Genomic DNA, 22,763 nt, shown 5'->3' on the forward strand with positions numbered 1-22,763 from the left:
TCTTGCTGGCTAGAGACACTAGGAGGCGAGAGGCTGAAGCTGGCTGGAGACAAGAGCTCCTGAGGAATCAAGGAGAGAGGAAGGCCTCCAGAAAACTAGTCCAGCCCCAAGTGAAGGAGATAAGATTTGGAAAGAGACAGTAAAGGATTTTAACTCTTGGCTAGACTTGGGATTATTGAACTGAACTGAAACTGAGGCTGCCTCCAGAAGCTCCCAAGAAATGTGCCCCCAAGAGAATGATTGCAATTTAGAGAAAAGAGAACATCACAGGAATACACGTCTATAGGCCTACCTGAAGAATGGGCTGGGAACAGATAGGGGCCAACTGAGGCTGTAGAACTTTTGATAGTTTGGCAATGCTGAGCTGTGTGGGGGAGTGCCAAGCAGTTAGTTGTTCACACTGTGACATTTATGTGGTGGGTCCTTGGGAATAAAGGGTCTCAAACTGGCGTAAGCAGGTATATGCTGGGGCAGCCTGGAAAAAGAGCTAATCCAAGCTGCCATGATGACCAAGGAGAGGATCCAGCCTGTGAATAAACAGTTCCAGTTGTTCCAGTCCTAGTAAGATGGGGAGAATCAGGCTTTTAAAACGAAATGGCACTTAATTCACTGCTCCAAGTGTAACCAGCATTGACTATGTTCCCTTTGTTAGGAACTTTACGATTTTATCATCTATCCTAAAAAATTCTTAACTCTTTTGATGGGCATATCATACTTCTGTGTCAAACTTAGCTCAGCCTATCCAAAGCACAAGATTTTTAAACAAACAAAAAACCCAAAGAACATATATATCAATAATCTCCCAAACACTGGATCATCTTATATTGTCATCTTCTACTTGGCAGAGTTTATTGTTTGAATTCAAGAATTTGACTTTCCAGGAATTCCTGTTATCTTACTAGATTCATGTCAGTATTTTGAGAATAAGGACTCACATGACTAGAAATAATATTTCGTTTATTTATAGTCTCATGATCCGGTAGGTCCTTTTTGAGGTGTTATTGTGAATGAATGCTCATTAATAACCTTCTGAGACAAATGAAAAGAATACAATCTATCACTGATACGACACTCAAATGTTTCTAGATTGACAAGATTCACCAGAGGGAGTTCATGTTCAGTAGGCATAGATTCTATAAATTCACAATTACCTGAAGGCAATGAGATCTCAAATTAGGGATTTAATACAAATGAATTCTATTTGATTAGAAAACTGTTTCCCTAAATAAAGTCTCTGCTAAATATGAGCTGTGTTAAGTAGTATACCCTATTTCAGGGTGGCAAGTGGAAAAAATATATGCAATCCCTGGGGAGTCTCAAATTTACATAGAAATGCACCAATAAATGTTTTCTCTGCTATATGAGATTTTTGCATATTTATTAAATATGTGCTGCTTACATTTTGATCTACATTGCAGCTTTCAAGAGATTTGTTGCAGAGAAGAATCAAGATGTGCATAAGAATCCAGGAAGTTATTTGAGCTCTCCTCAGTTTTCCCTGGAAACCATGATAAAGCTGGCTTCTGAAAGGATTCGGGAGGAGGCTCTTAGGCAAAGCACACATGAGCCCAGTGTTGATTCAGCAGGACAGCTGTGGGGTCTCCTGCCCTAGACTAGCAGACAAACTGCCAATCTGGAATACAGGGAATAACAGATGTGACCAAGCTGGACCATTTTAGTGTAACGAGTAAGCTGGCTGCAGCAGAGGCCAATGACTGGCCTTTAGCACAAGAATCTTTGGGTGTCCCGTACACCCTAGAACTAGAGCTCAAAATTTTAAACTGAACAAGAAGCAAAAGACATCTATGAACACAAAATGCTGCGTGATACCACCACAGGGAAAATCCAAACACAAACTCAGAAGACAACAAAGTCAAAATGTCTTCATGTTAAGCCTCAACGTTGAATATAAATCGGTCTTGTGAAAGAAAACAAAAAGGATTTTTAAAAATCTAGGAAGAGAGACAGCAGAAAGCATGGGAAAAGAAATATGTAATTCAAGAGAAGTATGAAAAAGGACTCCATAGCCTGAATAAAGAAGCCCAGAAATTCACAGAAGAGAATGATTGCTTTCAAAGTCAAATTCAAGTGGAAAAGGGAGTGCAAAAGTTAACCCAAGGAAAAAAAAATCCTTAAAATTGGAACTGGGCTTGTGAAAACTAATGACTCTGTGAGAAACATAAAGCATCATTCAGACATACCAAACACACAGTTGACAGAGTTGTGGAAGGATCCAATCATCTTGAAGAGAAATTTGGAATTATGCTTAAAAAATGACAAAACTGTGCATACTCTTTGATCCAGCATTACTAAATTACTAAATGGGAATCCCAAAGAATTAAGAATAAAGGGAAAGGGACCCAGGGGTACAAAAGAAGGACATCACTCCTTTTTTTGTGGTGATTCTGCTATCAACAAGGAAATACTTGAAATAGTTGTTGTATATGAATGTAATCAAGTACAATGATCTATAAGAAAGGATGAGATTTAATATGTATGGGGATGCCTACCATCTAGGGGAGGGAATGGAGGAAAGGAGGCGAAAATTTGGAATAGAAGGGAGTATAAGGGATAATGTTGCAAAAAATTGCCTATGCATAGGTATTGTCAACAAATGTTATAATTATAAAACTAATTAAAATTTATAATATGAAAAAAAAAAAAAGAAAGGATGAGCAGGGACTTTCACAACAAAACCACAGCTGTCAAGTCTGAACAAGAACTGATGCTATGTCAGGTGACTAGAACCCAGGAACCATAGTACACAACAATGACAATAGCCTGAGAAAATTCATTGTGAAAGACTTAAGCCTCCTCAAGAAGACAATAATCAAAGCCAGTTCCAAACGACTTGAGATGGGAATGCCATCCATTTGCAGAGAAGGAACCATGGAAACTAATTATACATCACAGCAGATAATTTTAATTTTTTCATTTATTTCATTTCACAGGTTTTTCTCTTTTGTTATAATTCTTCTTTCACAACATAAATAATGCATTAGTATATTTCATGTGATTGAACATAGATCACCTGTATTGTCACCAAGAAAAACACAAAAAGTTATCATCCTATTTTCATTGAGGAATGCAACTGCATGGTAGACTCATGTCTGACTTTTTTGGGGAATAAACTCAAACCTAGATTTTTGGAAATTGTGATGTTCTCTTTTCTCTAAATTAAAATCGTTCTCTTGGGGGCAGGTTTCTTGGGGAGCTTCTGGAGACAGCTTTAGTTTCAGTTCAGTTCCAATAATCCCAAAATGCAGCCAGAACTTAAAGTCCAGATCCTTTATTCTGTCCTTTAAAGTCCCGAATCTTTTCCTAAGCCTGGTTAGCTTTAATAGAGGCATGTCTCTCTCCTTGGTTCCCCAGAGCTCTTGTGAGAATGTCTCCAGCCAGCACAACAGTCCAAGTTGGAATGAATCAGATGGCACCTCTAAGAGTGTGGGATTGTGGGTTTCCCAGAAATCAATCCTAGTTGTGAATCTCCCGAAGTTCTCTCCTCGACTGAATCCTGACTTCGCCTCTCCAAGAGTGTGGGATTGTCCTTTTGTATGGTCTCTAAAGGTATAAAGTCTAATGTGTGAGCCAATGAGCAAACTACTTTAAAGGTGTAAACTCCTTTAAACATGTGAACTCCTTTAGAGGTGTGAACCAAGTACATTACCTTGTAAGAATCCTAACAGGAAATTGTTAGTATTTCGACCATGTTCAAAAATATTTCTTGGGGAAAAAAAAAATCTTTTTTGTCACCTAATCACTTACCAGATTCAGAGTGTGATGGACCAGGAAAATCGTTTGTCCCTGTGGCAGGACTATGTGGGACTATTCTCTTTGGTTTTAAGAACCAGAATCTTTTGCTTTCATTCCTACAATCTAGAGACAACAGAAATATTATGTCAAGAATATGTTATATGTTGAGTGACACAATATGAGGAGGAGTATAACATTGTAAGATGATGAATAACAATTGTGTTTAAGGATGAAGTGTTGGTACTCATCCTCTTTCCTCATTTTTATGCCAACAAAATGTGGAAATGGCTTCATAACGAAAAAAAAAAATAAAAGAAAATTCATGATGTATAAAGTGTCATTCAAGCTACAAAAGTTTTCCACCAACAATTTTTTCGTGACCCACTTTTCCCACATCCCATGGAACGTTCACCATTGTCTTTTCCTGTCATTATAGCCAATCTGACAATTGTGTTTAGGTATCACAGAGTTGTCTTAATTTGCATTTCTCTGGTCATTAGTATTTTAGAGCATGATTAGTTATAATTTTACTTTCTTCATCTGAAAATTGTGTGTTTATATACTTTGAACATTTATCCATTGGAGAATGGCTTGAATTCTTATACATTTGGGGCAATTCTCTCTTTATATATGTTTTAATTTATTTTTTATTATAGCATTTTATGGACAGAACACATGCATGGGTAATTTTTCAACATTGTCACTTACAATCACTTCTGTACCAACTTTTCTTTTCTTTCCCCTAACCCCCTCCCTTAGATGGCAGGCAGTCTCATACATTGTAAACATGTTAAGGTATATCTTAAATATAGTATATGAATACATATTTGTACAGTTCTATTGTACAAAAAGAAAAAAATAACCTCGGAAGGAAAACAAAAATGCAAGCTGTCCACATTCATTTCCCAGTGTTCTTTTGTTGGGTGTAGCTGGTTCATCATTGATCAATTGGAACTAAATTGGATCTTCTCATTGCCAAATATATCCACTTCCATCAGAATTTATCCTCATATATTATTGATGTTGAAGTGTATAATGATCTCCTGATTCTGCTCATTTCACATAGCATCAGTTCATGTAACTCTCTCCAAACCTCTCTGTATTCATCTTGCTAGTCATTTCTTACAGAACAATAATATTCCATAAATTCATATTCAACTATTAACCAACCAGTCTCCAATTGATGGGCATCTATTAAATTTCCAGTTTCTAGCCACTACAAAAATGGCTGCCACAAACATTTTTGCACATACATGTCCCTTTCCCTTCTTTAGTGGCTCTTTGGGATATAAACCCAGTAGTAACACTGCTGGATCAAAGGGTATAAACAGTGTGTAACTTTTTGATCATAGTTCCAAATTGCTCTCCAGAATGGTTGGATCCATTCACAACTCCACCAACAATGCTCCAGTGTCCCAGTTTTCCCGAATTCCCTCCAACATTTGTCATTATCTTTTCCTGTCATCTTAGCCCATCTGACAGGTGTGTAGTGGTATTTCAGAGTTGTCTTAATTTGCATCTATCTGACCAATTGCGATTTGGAACACCCTTTCATATGAGTAGAAATAGTTTCAATTTCATCATCTGAAAATAGTTCATATTCTTTGAGCATTTATCAAATGGAGAATGGCTTGATTTCTTATAGAGTCAATTCTCTCTCTCTCTCTGTCTCTCTCTCTCTGTCTCTCTCTCTCTGTCTCTCTCTCTGTGTGTGTGTGTGTGTGTGTATGTGTGTGTGTGTGTGTGTATAGGAAACGAGGCTTTATCAAAACCTTTAACTGTAAAAATGTTTTCCAAGTTTGTAGCTTCCTTTCTAATCTTGTTTGCATTAGTTTTGTTTGTAGAAAAGCTTTTTAACTTTACATAATCAAAATTTTTTATTTCGTGATCAATAATCATCTCTAGTTCTTTTTTGGTCACAAATTCCTTCCTCTTCCACAGGTCTGAAATATAAACTATCCTATGCTCCTTTAATTTATTTATGATTTTGTTCTTTATGCCTAAATCATGAACCCATTTTGACCTTATCTTGGTGTATGGTGTTAAGTGTGGGTCCATGCCTAGTTTCTGCCATACTAATTTCTAGTTTTCCCAGCAGTTCTTCTCAAACAGTGAATTCTTACCCTAAAACCTGGGGATTTAGAGTTTGTCAAACACTAGATTATTAAAATTACTATTTTCTCCTGTGAACTTAGCCTATTCCACTGATCAACCAGCCTATTTCTTTGCCAATACTAAATACTTTTGGTGACCACTTCTTTGTAATATAGTTTTAGATCAGCTACAACTAGGCCGCCTTCGTTTGATTTATTTTCATTAGTTCCCTAATTCTCTATATATTTTAAAAAGAGGCCTCTATCAGAACCTTTGAATATAAAAATATTTCCCAGTTTATTATTTTGGTCTAATCTTGTCCATATTTGTTTTGTTTGTACAAAAGCTTTTTAAGTTAATATAATCAAATTGTCTATTTTGTGATCATTAATGATCTCCAGTTCTTCTTTGGTCACAAATTCATTCCTCCTCCACAGATCTGGGAGGTAAATTCTCCTTTGTTCTTCTGATTTGTTTATATCATTCTTTATGCCTGTATCATGAACGCATTTCACTTGTACCTTAGTATATATACAGTATTAGGTGTGGGTCAGTGCACAAGACATTTCTGCCATACTAGTTTCTAATTTTCTCAGCACTTTGTGTCAAATAGTGAATTCTTATTACCAAATCTGGGGTCTTTGAGTTTGTCAAACACTAGATTATCTAATTTTTCCTGTGAACCTAACCTACTCCATTGATTATTGTATTTCTTAGCCCGTACCAAATATTTTTGATGATTGCTGCTTTATAACATAGTTTTAGATCTGGTGCGGCCAGGCCACCTTCATTTTAATTTTTTTCATTACTTCCCTTGAAATTCATTTTTTTTTCCCTTTTTCTGAGGTTAAGTGACTTGCACAGGGTCACACAGCTAGGAAATGTTAAGTGTCTGAGACCAGATTTGAACTTGGGTCCTCCTGAATTCAGGGCTGGTGCTCCATCCACTGTGCCACCTAGCTCCTCCCAATTCCCTTGAAATTCTTGACCTTTTTTTCTTCCAGGTAAATTTTATTGTTATTTTTTCCTAGGTCAGTAAAATAATTTCTTGGGAGTTTGATTGGTATAACACTAAATAAATAGATTAGTTTAGGTAGTACTGTCATCTTTATTATGTTTGTTCAATCTATCCAAGAGGAATTGATATTTTTCCAGTTATTTAGATGTGGCTTTTTGTGTGCAAAGGTTTTTTTTGTAGTTTTGCTCATATAGTCCCTAATTTTCCTTTATCAGATGAATTCCCAAATATTTTATACTATTGACAGTAATTTTAAATGGAATTTCTCTTTGTATCTCTTACTGGTGGATTGTATTAGCGATGTATAAAAAATGCTGATAATTTATGTGGATTTATTTTGTATCATGCAAATTAATAATAGTAATGGTGATAGTGGGCAAACTTGTTTCACCCCTGATCTTATTGGGAATGGTTCCAGTTTATCCACCTTACATATGATGCTTATTGATAGTTTTAAGTAGATACTACTGACTATTTTAAGGAAAAGTCCAATTATTATTATACTCTCTAGTGTTTTTAATAGGAATGAATATTAGATTTTTATAAAATGCTTTTTCTATTTCTATTGAGATAATCATATGATTTTTCTTAGTTTAGTTATTAATATAGTCAATTATGCTAATAATTTTCCTAATATTGAATAAGCCCTCCATTCCTGGTATAATTCCTACTTGGTCATGGTGTTTTATCCTGGGAATGACTTTTTATAATCTTTTTTTGCTAATATTTTATTTAAAATTTTTGCTTCAATATCCATTAGGAAAAATGGAGGTGAAATGAAAGAAATTACATCTCAGGAAGAGGCAAATAAAACCTATTATAATTGAGGGAAAAATGGGAGGGGGATGAACATTGTAGGAATCTTAGTCTCATTAGATTTGGCTCAAATAGAGAATACTAGAAATATTTGGTTACAGAGAAAAATTTCCTTCATCTTATAGGCAAGTTGAAAAGGAAAAGGAAAATGAAAGGGGGAGGGTAATAGAAGAGAAAATATAAATAGTAGGGGAAAGGTGTAAGAAAGGGAAGGGGATATAAAAGTAGAGGGCTCCTTGAGGCAAATGGTGCCCATAAGCAAGATAGTGGAAAGGAAGGAAAGAGGAAAAGAAAAGAGAAAAGCATAATTAGGGGCAAATAAGATGGCAGGAAATACAGAATTAGTTATTTTAAGTGTGAATGTGAATGGGTTGAACTCTTCCATAAAATTAAAGCATATAGCAGACTAGATTAAAAGCCAGACTCCTACAATATGTTGTTTACAAGAAACATATTTAAAGCAGAGTGATATATACAGAGTGAAGGTAACAGGCTGGAGAAGAATTTATTATGCTTCAGGTGAATTTAAAACAGCAGGGATCTGAGGCCGACCTCAGATCAAGTAAAAGCAAAAATAGATTTAATTAAAAGAGATAGGAAAGGAAACTATATCTTGCTAAAGGGTACGATAGATAATTAAGTAATATTAATACTAATCACATATACACTAAGTAGGATAGAATCTAAATTCCTAAAGAAGAAACTAAGGGAGCTGCAAGAAGAAATTGACAGCAAAACAATTAATAGTGGGGGATTTCAACCCTATTCTCTCAAAACTAGATAAATTAAACCACAAAATAAATAAGAAAGGAGTTAAAGAAGCAAATAGAATACTAGAAAAGTTAAATATGATAGATCATTTGATGAAATTGAATGGAGACAGGAAGGAGTACACTTTTTCTCCACAGTTCATGGAACTTATACAAAAATTGACTATATTTATGTTAAGGCATAAAGATCCATCATTTGGGCTTGCTATATAAAAAGCTAGAAAGAGAACAAATTAAACCCCCCTAATTAAATAACAAACTTCAAATTCTAAAAATTTTATTAAAAATAATTATTAATAAAATAACAATAACTTAAATAAATAAAAATAAAATATTAATAACATTTGTAAATCTAAGATTTGGTTTCATAAAAAAACCCAAAATATATAAAACTTTAGCTAATTTGATTAGAAAAAGGAAAGAGCAAAAGTAAATTGTTAGTCTTAAAAATGAAAAGAAAGAACTCACCCCTAATGAAGAGGAAATTAGAACAATAATTAGAAGTTACTTTGCCCATCTTTATGCCAATAAATTCAATAAATGAAATGGAAGAATACTTTCCAATATATAGCTTGCCCAGATTAATAGAGGAAGAAGGAAATAGTCTAAACAGTCCGATTTTAGAAAAAGAAATAGAACGAGCTATTAACCAACTCCCTAAGAAAAAATCCCCAGGATCAGATGGATTTACACGTGAATTCTACTAAACATTTAAAGAACAATTCACTCTGATGTTATGTGAACTATTTGAAAAAACAGGGATTGAAGGAGTCCTACCAAATTCCTTTTATGACACAGACATGATACTAATATCTAAACCAGGTAGGTCGAAAACAGAGAAAGAAAATTATAGACCAATCTCCCTAATGAATATTGATGGTAAAATCTTAAATAAAATATTAGCAAAAAGATTGCAGAAAATCATCCCCAGGATAATACACTATGACTAAGTAGGATTTATACCAGGAATGCAGGTCTGGTTCAATACTTGGATAATTGTTAGCATAACTGACTATATCAATAACCAAATTAACAAAAACCATATGATCATCTCAATAGATGCAGAAAAAAATATTTGACAAAACCCGGCTACTACATAATTGGTGATGGATTTATGAAGAAAAAGTTTCTAAGGTTCCTCTTAAAGAACCTAACAAAAATTCAACATCCATTCCTACTAAAAACACTTGAGAGTATAGGAATAAATGGACTTTTCTTTAAAATACACAGGAGAATATTTAAAACCATCAGGAAGCATCATATGTGATGGGGATAAAATGGAACCTTTCCCAGTAAGATCAGGAGGGAAACAAAGTTGTCCACTATCACCATTACTATTCAATATTGTATTAGAAACACTAGCAATAAGAGTAGAGAAAGAGATTAAAGGAGTTAGAGGAGGTAATGAGGAAACAAAATTATCACTCTTTGCAGATGATATAATGGTATACTTAGAGAACCCCAGAAATTCTACTAAAAAGCTATTATGAAATAATTTACAACTTTAGCAAAGTTGCAGGATGCAAAACAAATCCACATAAATTCTCAGCATTTTTATACATCACCAACAAAATCCAATAGCAAGAAATAGAAAGAGAAATCCCATTCAAAATAACTGTCAATAGTATAAAATATTTGGGAATCTATCTACCAAAGGAAAGTCAGGAATTATATGAGCAAAATTACAAAACTCTTTCCACACAAATAAAGTCAGATTTAAATAATTGGAAACATATTAAGTGCTCTTGGATAGGCCACGCAAATATAATAAAGATGACCATACTCCCTAAACTAATCTCTTTATTTAATGCTATACCAATCAGACTCCCAAGAAACCATTTTAATGACCTAGAAAAAATAACAACAAAGTTCATATGGAAGAATAAAAGGTCGAGAATTTCAAGGGAATTCATGAAAAAAAAAATCAAATGAAGGTGACCTAGCTGTACCTGATCTAAAACTATATTATAAAGCAGCAATCACCAAAACCATTTGGTATTGACTAAGAAATAGAGTAGTTGACCAATGGAATAGGATAGGTTCACAGGACAAAATAGTGAGCAACTGTAGCAATCTAGTGTTTGACAAACCCAAAGATCCCAACTTTTGGGATAAGAATTCCACTATTTGACAAAAACTGCTGGGAAAACTGGCAATTAGTATGGCAGAAATTAGGCATGGACCCACACTTAACACGACATGCCAAGATAAGATCAAAATGATTCCATGATTTAGGCATAAAGAACGAGATCATGAATAAATTAGAGTTACATAGGATAGTTTACCTCTCAGACTTGTGAAGAAGGAAGGAATTTGTGAACAAAGAAACCTAGAGATCATTGTTGATCACAAAATAGAAAATTTTGGTTACATCAAATTAAAAAGCCTTTGTACAAACAAAACTAATGCAAACAAGATTAGAAGGGAAGCAACAAAATGGGAAAACATTTTTACGGTTAAAAGTTCTGATAAAGGCCTCATTTCCAAAATATATAGAGAAGTGACTCTAATTTATAAGAAATCAAGCCATTCTCCAATTGATAAATGGTCAAAGGATATGAACAGACCATTTTCAGATGATGAAATAGAAACTATTTCCACTGATATGAAAGTGTTCCAAATCACTATTGATCAGTGAAATGTAAATTAAGACAATTCTGAGATATCACTAAACACCTGTCAGATTGGCTAAGATGACAGGAAAAAATAATGATGAATGTTGGAAGGGATGTGGGAAAGCTGGGACACTGATGCATTCTTGGTGGAGTTGTGAATGTATCCAACCATTCTGGAGAGCAATCTAGAATTATACCCAAAAAGTTATCAAACTGTGCATACCCTTTGATCCAGCTTTTATCCCAAAGAAATACTAAAGAAGAAAGAGGGACCTGTATGTGCCAAAATGTGTGTGGCAGCCCCTATTGAGTGGCTAGAAACTGGAAAATGAATGGATGCCCTTCAACTGGAGAATTTTGGGGTAATTTGTGGCATATGAATGTTATGGAATATTATTGCTCTGTAAGAAATGACCAGCAGTATGAATACAGAGAGGCTTGGAGAGACTTACATCAACTGATGCTGAGTGAAATGAGCAGAAGTAGGAGATCATTATACACTTCAACAACAATGCTATATGAGGATGTATTCTGATGGAAGTGGATGTCTTCGACAAAGAAAAGATCTAATACAGTTCCAATTGATCAATGATGGATAGAATCAGTTACACCCAGAAAAGGAACACTGGGAAATGACTGTGAACTGTTTGCATTCTTGTTTTTCTTCCCAGGTTATTTTTACCTTCTGCATCCAATTCTTCCTGTGCAACAAGAAATTCGGTTCTGCACACATATATGTATCTAGGATACACTATAGCATATTTGATATGTATAAGACTTCATATTATGGAGGGAGGGAAGAAAAAAATCAGAATAGAAGTAAGTGCAAAGGATAATGTTGTAAAAAAAAAATTACCCATGCAAATGTACTGTCAAAAAAAAAAGTTATAAGTATAAAATCAAAAAAAAATTTTTAAATGAAAAGGGTGAACTTACCACCAATGAAAAAGAAATTAAAACAATAATTAGGAGTTATTTTTACCAATTGCATGACAACAAATCTGACAATCTAATTGAAATGTTGGTGAATATCTACAAAAATATAAATTGCCCAGATTAACAAAAGAGGACATAAATTACTTAAATAGAAATATTTAAGAAATATTTAATAGAAATATTTTAGAAAAGGAAATTGAAGAAGGCATCAATGTACTTCTTAAAAAAATCTCCAGGGCCAGATAGGTTTAAAAGTGAATTCTATCAAACATTAGAGACAAAAAGTTCCAATACGATGAAAACTATTTGAAAAAATACGGACTCCTGCCAAATTCCTTCTATGATACAAATATGGTACTGATACTTAAACCAGGTAGAGCCAACATGAAAAAAGAAAATTACAGACCAAACTCCCTAATGAATATTGATATAAAAATTTTAAATAAACTATTAACAAAAAGAATACAACAATACAACAATTTATTAGCAAGATAATACACCATGTCCAAGTGGGATTTATACTAGGAATGCAGGTCTAGTTCAAAATCAGGAAAACTATTGCCATAATAGACTATATTAATAACTAAACTAACAAAAATCATATGATAATCTCAATAGATGTAGGAAAAACTTTCAGCAAAACACAGCACCCATTCCTATTAAAAATACTAGAGAGCATAGGAATAAAGGGACTTTTCTTTAAAATGATAAGTAGTATCCATCTGAAACTGTCACCAAGCATTATTTGTAATGGGCAGAAGCTGGACAAATTCCTAATAAGATCGGGGGTGAAAGATGGATGCCCATTATCACCACTATTATTCATTATTGTACTAGAGATGTTAACCTGAACAATAAAAAAGAAAAGAAAAGAAATTAAGAATATGCATTGAGGAGATAAAACTATCAATTTTTCAGATGATATCATGTTATACTAGAGAATCATCCAAAACCCACTTAAACAGCTTTACCAAAGTTGCAGGATATAAAATAAACTTACCTCATCAACATACACACACACACACACACACACACACACATTGCTGGTAGAATTGTAAAATGATTCAACCATTCTGGAGAGCAAAATGGAACTATGCCCACAGGTCTATCACACTCTGCATACACTTTGATTCAGTAGCATCTATTGGGCCTATTACCACAAGAAAATCATAAAAGAGGGAAAAGCACCCACATGTGCAAATATGTTTGTAGCTGCCCTTTTTGTAGTGGCAAGGAACTGGAAATTGAGTAGATTCCCATTGATTGGGGAATGGCTGAATAAGTTGTGGTATGTGAAAGTAACAAGTATTACTGTTCTATAAAAAAATGAACATCAAGCTGATTTGAGAAAGGCCTGGAAAGGTTTACAAGAACTGATGTTGAGTGAAACAAGCAGAACCAAGAATACATTGTACACAGTAATAGCAAGAATGTGATGATCATTTATGAAAGCCTTGGTTTTCTCAGCAGTTCAGTGATTCAAGGCAATCCAAATGCACTTTAGATGGAACATGTATGTCTTCTGCATCCAAAGAGAGAATTATAAATGTTGGTCAACATATATGATGTTCACATTTTATGCCCTTTTTCTTCTTTTATTTTCTCTCATGGTTTTTCTATTTGGTTCTGATTTTTCTCTCCAAACATAATTCCAAAGGAAATGTGTTTACCAAAAAGAATGTATAACAAGAAAAAAATTTTTTTAAAGCAGTGATATCAAGTTATGAGTCTGTGCTGAGAATATCCTTGTTTCATTAGGAATTAGGAATAAAGCTAAAGGCCAGATTTAAAAAATGAGTTACAATTTTAATTAAAGGCAGGCTCATTACTAATATATAAAATTTTATTCACATATAATAGCAAAAAATTCAGCACAGCATTAATATGAAATTCAAATTTAATTAGGGATTACTAAGAAAAATATGAAAGAAAATTTGCACTTTAAGTTCAATCATTTTGGAATCAAAAGAATATTATAAATTAACAATGAAATACTTCAACAGTAGCTTAACATATGCAATAGTGTCAAAATTAATTCAGGCAAAATTACATACCTGAATTTAATGTATGGGTGTGAAAAATCATATAATAAGGGATTTCTACTCAACAATTCATCATTTTATATAGAAAACTCTGAACTGTTCTTTGTAAAAGAATTCAGGAGAAAACACACAAAGTTATTTTCCTATTTTCAGTATGAGGAAGACAATTATATGCTAGGGTTTCCATGACTGACAGTTTTTGGAATAAACTTATTTTGCTACTTATTTAACAGTTAGACACTGTTAAAAATATTTTGGGGAAAAATCATTTTCTTCCTTTAATTACTTACCAGGTTCAGAAGGTGATGGGCCAGATGATTTGTGGCTCTCGGGAGCAGGAAGACTTAAATTATTTGAGGTTATGGTCTTAGGTCTTATGAAGCAGAATCTTTTCTTTTTTGTATTCCTGATATCTGCAAGGAAAAATAAATATTTTGTCAGGAATATTACTTAATACATTATGATAAATAGTGTAAAATTATATGAAAACAAGTAACACTTGTATTAAAAGTTAGGGATTGATATCATCTATCATATTCTTTTATTTCATTAGGACGTAGGCATGGCCTCCTATCCATGAAAAATAAAATTCATGCTCTATGGGGTCCTATGCAAGCCAGAAAAATTTTCAGGCCAAGCTGGCAATAAGCTTTCTATCTTTGAAATTTATTCCAATAAGTTTGTAAAAGTTTTATTATCAGATTTGGGTACCAGGTAATGAAATTGATTTTGGATATAGTTGCTCACTAAGCTGTATGCTAAGGTAAAGAAAATTTTTAATCTGTCAATAGAAGATACCTACCTTGAATCTCTCACCTTGACTGATAGCTTCAATTCATTGATCCCAATGTCTTCCAAGGTTAAGCACAACAAGCCTAATGTCTTCTCTATACAACAATTATTTCAAACTTTTGATTCCAAAGATCCAACAATTCTTGCTATTTCTCCTCTAGTTTAACTAAGTTAAAGAAGCACAATTCATTCAACAGATTCTTGTGTGAGGGGATTTCAGCACTCCTCAACCTCCTGATTGCCTTCTCAGGGACAATTTTTTTTAAACCCACAGAATTGATATTCATCCTCTATCCTAGTCTTTTATTTTATTAAGAGGTGGAAGTGAGCTGATATCCATAAAAAGTGTTTCAACTTTTCAAACATAGCATTTAGCAAGGCAGTGTGCATGCATAATTCTAGCTAAAGAGGACACTGGAAAGATAGGCAAGAGCTGAGGCTTGTGAATCTATTGAGTTTGGTAGTGCTGATATGTAGTAGGGTAGGCCAATCAATTGTTAACACTCTTCAGCACTGATGTGGTGGAACCTTCAGAGTAGGGGACACCAACTTGCCTAAGGAAAGATATATTTGGTGCAGGTTAGAAAAAGAGCAATTCCAAGCTGTCATGCTGACCAGGAAGAGGATCCAACCTGTGAATAAATAGTTTCTGTACTTCCAGTCTTGATAAGATAGAAAGACTAAGTCTTTTAAAACAAAAATGGCACTTGAAACTGAATTCACTAGTCCAAATGTAGTGTAACTAGAATGACGTATATTGCCCTTATTATGATCATTATGCTGTTATAAACTATCCTAATACATTCTTAATTCTTTCAGTGGGTATATTATACAACTGACTCAGTCTATCCAAAGCCCCAGAGTATTTAACGAAATAAATAAATAACATCTCAAACTCTTGAACTTCTTCATTGTCATCTCCTACTTGGAAGCCTTTATTATTTCACTTCAAGTATTAAGATTTTCCAAGTATATCTCTTGAAAGGATCATCTTATTAGATTTCCTCATTCTATTCATTGAGAGTAAATCTCATTGCAGATCTCACTTTTGTCATCAAAACTTCATGTTACCTACAAATGTGATTAAACATTCCATCTGTCATTAAGTCACTAATATGTGATAATTTGTCAAGACCAAGGGCATAGCACTGGGTCATTCTTGAAAGAAGAGAACTTTCCATGGTCATATTAGTTCCAATGAATTTACTTAGAAAACAACAATTCCACATTCTCTCTGTTGTATTAGATTTTTGCTTATCTTGTTAAACATTTCCTGCTGCTTTGCAGCACTCAAAAGTTTTGTTGGGAGCAGAATCAAGACAGTGATGAAAAGCAGGGAGTTACCTGAGCTCACCCTACCTATTTTCCCTCAGAAACAATATGAAATCTAACCTCTAAAGGTATTGGAAAGAAACAGAATCCACACAAAGATGAAGCAAAATCATTTTCCTGCCCAAGAAGTCTTATAAGGATTTCAAGAAAAATCTGTCTCATTTTGGTAAAAAGAAAAGCACAGTCTAACGTAAATGATGTTCTTGCAAGCCAGGGGAAGGCTTTTAGGGACAGCTCAGATTAGCAATTGAGGCCCTGCCATACTGCCTCATCAGGCCAGCTGTGAGGTCCCCAACCTCAGCTCAGCAGACAAACTGACAGTGTGTAAGGGCACAACAGATGTGACCAAGCCTGATTTTCCTAGTAAAATGGGCAGGCTGGCTACACTGGAGGGTCCAACACAGAAAGTCAATCACTGACACCTAGGGCAAGAAGCTTTGTGACAGTGTGCCCTACCTCGGGGAGTAGAGCTCAACTTTAGTGAGCAAGAAGCAAAATAAGATCCCTGGCAACAGAAAATGCCTATCACATTAGGGTAGATCAGAATACAAACTCAGAAGAGGACAACAAAGTCAAAATGGGTACATGTCAAGCCCCAATGGGGAAATATGAATTGGTGCCAATTCTAAAAACTCTTCTAGAAAGAACTCAAAAAGGATTTTAAAAATCAAATGAGAGAGAGAAAAAAAAGAAAGCTTGGGGAAAGAATTGAATTATGCAAGAGAGTTAGGCAAAAGGACCCAACAGCCTAAATAATGAAGCACAAAAATTTACTGAAGAAAGCAATTCCTTTAAAAGTAGAATTCACCAAAAGTGCAAAAGCTAACTTAAGAAAATAATTCCTTAAAAATTGGAACTGGGCATGTGGAAGCTAATGATTCTATGAGACATCAAGAATGAGTCAGGCACACCAAGACACTTTTGGCAGACTTGTGAACTGATCCAACCATTCTGGAAAGCAATTTGGTATTATGCCCAAAGAGCTATAAAACTGAGCATATCCTTTCATCCAGCATTACTACTACTAGATCTGAATCCCAAGGAGATCAAAATAAAGGAAAAAGACCCACATGTACAAAAATATTTATAGCACTTTTTTTTTTGTGGGGAGAAAGAATTACAGATTGAGAAGATGTCCATCAATTAGGAAATAACTAAACATATCAATTTGTATGAATGTAAACAAAACCAATTGTTGTATAAGGATGAGTAGGACATTTCAGAAGAAAAAACAACTGTAAAAGCTTAACATTAACTAATGCTAAATAAAGTGAGCGGAACCAGAACATTGTGCACAATAACAGTAATGTAAAGATCAATCATAATTCTTCCCAGCAATAGTGATTCAAGACATTTCCAAAAGACTCGAGATGAAAAATGCCATTATCCACATGCAGAGAAGTAACTGTGGTGTCTGAACGTAGATCACAATAGATTATTTTTACTTTTTCATTCATTTATTTTTCCTTTTTTTTTTTTTTTTTACTGTTTTTCCCTTTTGTTCTGATTCTTCTTTCACAACATATTAATATTAAAGTTTTTAACAAGTGTTTAAATTACTTAATATTTAACAAAATTGTAAGTGGAATGCCTATATCATATTCCCTGTTCTCTTGGGAAGTAGATAGTCAAAAGAGAGAGGAATAAAAATTGATATCTCGAAAATCTTTAAAAATGAATGTTGAAAACTACTTAACATGTAACTAGAAAACATAAAATACTATTAAAAGCAACAGAATCAACTTTGAATAGAATCTTAGCTCCATATGTTGTATTGAGATATGTATTTACAAGAGAGAAGATTCATGTGACTGTTAATTAACATAGAAAGAGCTTATTTCTGATATTACCATTAAATAAGGCCTTTTAAAAAATCTTAAATATTTAAAGACTTTATTCTTTTTCTCCTCAAGGAAAACTGCCTGACATCCTAAAAGCAAAGGGTGAAGTAGTCACAGAAAAAATTCACTAATCATTTCCTTGAAAAAGATCTCAAAATAAATATAACAGCAAAATTCTAAAACTATCAAATGGAAGCAGACAGAAATAAACAATTCACATATCAAGGGGCTATGTTAAAAAAAAAACTTAGCAGCTAAAATACCAAAATTAATAAAACATAGAAAGAGAGTAGTTCAATGAATTGGACATGTAATTAAAGAGCAAGAAATAGAACAAATGTAAATGACACAATTAAACACCAAATTAGAAATTCTGAAAATAAAAATAGAGTTGATTTGAAAAGAATTCAATAGAATTGAAAGAAAATGATTAAACTAATAAATAAAACTAATATAATAATATATAATGATATATAATATAATATAATTATATTATATATTATTATTAATCATTAATATATTATTATATATAATAATATAATAATAATTTTATCATGAAGAAAATACAATAAAACACATCAATTTTTGACCAATTTGATTTATAGAAGAAAATAAAATTACCAGTATTAAAAATTGAAATGGTGATTTTATCACCAATAAATAAGAAATTAAAGCAACTGTTAATAGTTACTTTGCCTAACTGGATGCCAACAGTGTGACAATCTAACTGAAATGGATCAATATTTAAAACTACATAATTTGCCCAAATTTACCAGAAGAGGAAATAAAATACTGAAACCCATTTTAAAAAATTAAATTGAACAAAATATCAATGAAATTTCTAAGAAATAAAGCTTCAGGGCCAGATAAATTCACATTTTACATCTACCAAACATTTAAAGAACAATATTGAAATAATAAATAAACTATTTGAAATAAACAGCTGATGATAGAGAGCAAAAAAAGTCTTTTTATGAAACAAATATGATGATACCTAAACCAAGAAAAGCCAGAACAGAGGAAAAAATTAAAGACCAATTTTCCTAATAACAATGTAAACAATGTAAAATTATTAATAAAATGATCTCAATGATATGGGAGCAATTGATCACCAGGATAATACATTATGACCAATTGGAAATTTTATATCAGGAATGCAGGGCTGTTTAATATTAGAAACCTACCAGCATAATTGATAACATCAGTAAGATCACTAATGGAAACATATGATTATTGCAATAGATTCTGAAAAAGCTTTTGAAACACCACCACCCATTCCTATTACAAACACTAAACAGCATAGGAATAAATGGAGTTTTCCTTAAAATTATAATCTGTATTTGTCTAAAACCCTCAGCAAAAATTACATGTAATGGGGATAAGCTAGAAGCATCCCAAATAAAATCAGGGGTGACACAAGAATGCCCATCATCACAACTCACATTTCAAAAGCTGCTTATCTGCTCCTATCACGTGTACCACCATCATTCTTCTAGTCATGAAGGCTTGCAACCTCACTGCCATCCTTTTCTCCTTACCATCCCTTGCCCATCACATTCAACTAATTATCAAATTTTGTTAGTCCTACTTCAATAATCTCTCTCTTATATACCCCCAATTCTCTACTCTCCCTTTAGTCTTGGACTAGTCCAAAAGCAGTATCTATTGCAAGCTATCTGCAACTTGTTTGTTCCTTTCCAATCAACCTTTCACATAGCTGCCAAAGTCACCCACTTAGTAAATTCCAAAGATTGCTATTAAGACTAAAATTTTGTATAACTGAATTAAATTATAGATTATTGAAAAATATATAAGTGCCAAATATAAAAGCATAACACATACTGATATAATTGTCTAATAAAACCAACATGAGAAAATATGACCTTGATAGAAAAATTTTAAAATGTATTCCATTCTTTATGTCATAAAAAAACATAATTCAAAAAGATTCAAACAGTTTAAAAGAAAAGCATTGGGAGGGAAAAATAAGAAAATATAAGACAAATTTGTAAAGAGGTATTATAGTTCTTAGATATATGAATAGTAAATTATTCTTTGCATATCATAGTTGTCACCTGAGGCATTTCCATATTTGGAGTGGTTCTGTGTGTTGGCATTTTCTTTTCCTGTGTATGGTTTTACAGCAATGGAATTTTTAATCTAGCCTCTACTTTCTTCTCTCATTCTAACAAAACCAAAGCATAGTACCTCTACTATCACAATGTGTCTAATGTAGTTTCAAAAATTTAAAAAGTAAATCTTAAAATAATTATTGAAAAAAAGAAGGTAAAACTGGGGATATTTTAAAATATTAACATATTTCAAGAAATAAGAAAATATACATTCCATATTGGTACAATATAACTCAAAAAAGTGAAAATAAAATCCTAGGAAGTCATGACTTTTTTCTTTTATTATGACAGTTTTGAAAGACTATTAGCTGTTTCATAAATTTTTTAAAAACAAAATTTTAGGAACAAAAAGTCACACATGATAAAAATAAAACACAGATAAATTCAATTTATGTAGAAAGAATTTGTATAATTTACAACATAAGAAAGTGCATGTATTTTTTTTTCTTTTTACAGTATGATCTACTAAGAAATGTTATCATAACTACACAATGTATAATTTCACCATATCAATATTCATTCTGGATTTTTAACATTTGTGGCTCACCAAAACTGACTCGCTAAAAAGAAGATAATTACATGCAAGATACTCACACAAAATAAATTTTTATATTAAAGTATGAAAAAAACTTCAAATTTTTCTTATACAATATTTTCAACCTATATAATAAATTAGACATGATAACTCATGTTACTAAAGCTATTTTATTGTACTCATCCTTACAAATAGGAAAACCATTAAAGAAAATAAAACTAGAGCAACAGAAAATAGAGGAAACATTTTGGTATCAGAAGAACTGAATATTCCAGATAACAGAAAATTGTAAAGCTGCCTTTATATCTCAGAAACAGCAGTTGCTAAATCAACCATTACTTGTTCCCCAATAATGAAGCAATGAGGAGGAGTTTAAAAGGTAATACATATAACAGAAACTATATAAATAAATATCTTAGCTATATAAAAGAACAGAATATAAGCCCAGGAGTTGCCAACATTAAGGAGTTGAGATGTGTAAAAAATCATCATGTAAGTTCTCAGTCAAAGGAGATGTCACAGACAGACACACACAGACACACTTGCAACTAAGAATACAATCTATAAATTAACTGCATAAAAATTTTAAAAATCGATAATTATATTCACAAAGGAATATTCAAACAAATGGCTGTTTACAATAATTTATAACACTTTACAATGTTCTCAGAAAATGGTCAGGTGGCAGCTAGGTGGCACAGTGGATAGAGCACCAGCCCTGAATTCAGGAGGACCCGAGTTCAAATCTGGTCTCAGACACTTAACACTTCCTAGCTGTGTGACCCTGGGCAAGTCACTTAACCCCAGCCTCAGAGGAAAAGAAAGAAAGAAAGAAAGAAAGAAAGAAAGAAAGAAAGAAAGAAAGAAAGAAAGAAAGAAAGAAAGAAAGAAAGAAAGAAAGAAAGAAAGAAAGAAAGAAAGAAAGAAAGAAGAAGGAAGGAAGGAAGGAAGGAAGGAAGGAAGGAAGGAAGGAAGGAAGGAAGGAAGGAAGGAAGGAAGGAAGGAAGGAAGGAAGGAAGGAAGGAAGGAAGGAAGGAAGGAAGGAAGGAAGGAAGGAAGGAAGGAAGGAAGAAAGAAAGAGTCTACAAAGCATTTACATATTACCACAGTAAGGTATGAGCAGTAAGACAGAGGGAAAGAAGAGACAGAATTCTTAAGTAAATATGATCAAAAGAATAACACAATTCTTAAATGTAAGAAACAGTGGCCAGGGTTTATATTTCATTATGTTCATTCCCTAATTTTGCTTCATTTAATTTTCATCTCTTCCTGACAATTATGCTTTCCACCTTCACAGGGGAGAAAGACCCTGTAATTTAGTTTTTTGGTTTTAGGGATCTCCCACTGAGGAAGGAACTTTTGTCAGTTTGAGGCAGGACTTTCTCTAAAATTCAGAATCGTTCAGTGTTGCCTGGATACTTAGAAGTTAAGTGACTTTCCCAGAATCACACACAGCAAGTATATGTCAGATAAGCCTAGGTCTTCCTGGCTTTGAGGCCAGTTCTCTATACCCTCACACCACGACATCTCTAGGACCAAGGATAAACATTGTATTGATTATTCCTCTACCAGAACCATTAGGTGTCTCTTAGTAACTCTTTCTTTGATTTTCCTTCTATACTCCCCTAATGATTTCTTATGGACTTTCACTTAACAGCAAAAATTGCATGTTATCACACATACCTTGAGGGTTTAAAAATGCAAATAGTGTGGCATCAAAGGGATCTAAATTATAAAATTCAGGATTCTCTGTCTTCTTTGGTTCTCTGTTAGATGGAGAAGCAAGAAAAATAAACTTATTCAAAAGTCTTAACTTATAAGTAATTTGCAAATAAGTTAAATTTTAAATTACAAAAAAACATAACATAAAATCACTTGTAATTAATCTTTGGTCACCTTTGAGGAGTTCAAACTGTCTTGTAGTCTAAACCATGTAATGGCCTTATACATAACTATCTCTCTCCTCTTTTCTACTCTTGAATAGGTTGGTCCTAGGTTAAAAACATAGTTCCTCATTACCTCTACTTCATAGAAGCCCAGAATTTTTTCTCGTGTAATCTAAATATCTTCTATGTGAAGTGTTTTCT

The 22,763-nt window shown here is 33.2% G+C and overlaps 1 protein-coding gene across 1 annotated transcript in view; it reads right to left on the reverse strand.

Moving 5' to 3' along the window:
* LOC141560987 (uncharacterized) overlaps positions 1–22,763 on the reverse strand; it is a 423,935-nt gene that overhangs the window by 364,989 nt on the left and 36,183 nt on the right. Inside the window, exons 7-9 of the mRNA XM_074299860.1 lie at positions 22,360–22,442; positions 14,335–14,457; positions 3,766–3,876 (exon numbers count right to left, since the gene is read on the reverse strand). Coding sequence (XP_074155961.1) covers positions 3,766–3,876; positions 14,335–14,457; positions 22,360–22,442 — 317 coding nt within the window. The remainder of the gene's footprint in view (positions 1–3,765; positions 3,877–14,334; positions 14,458–22,359; positions 22,443–22,763) is intronic.

The sequence above is a fragment of the Sminthopsis crassicaudata genome, chromosome 3 (assembly GCF_048593235.1).
Source record: "Sminthopsis crassicaudata isolate SCR6 chromosome 3, ASM4859323v1, whole genome shotgun sequence".
Taxonomy (NCBI): Eukaryota; Metazoa; Chordata; class Mammalia; order Dasyuromorphia; family Dasyuridae; genus Sminthopsis; species Sminthopsis crassicaudata.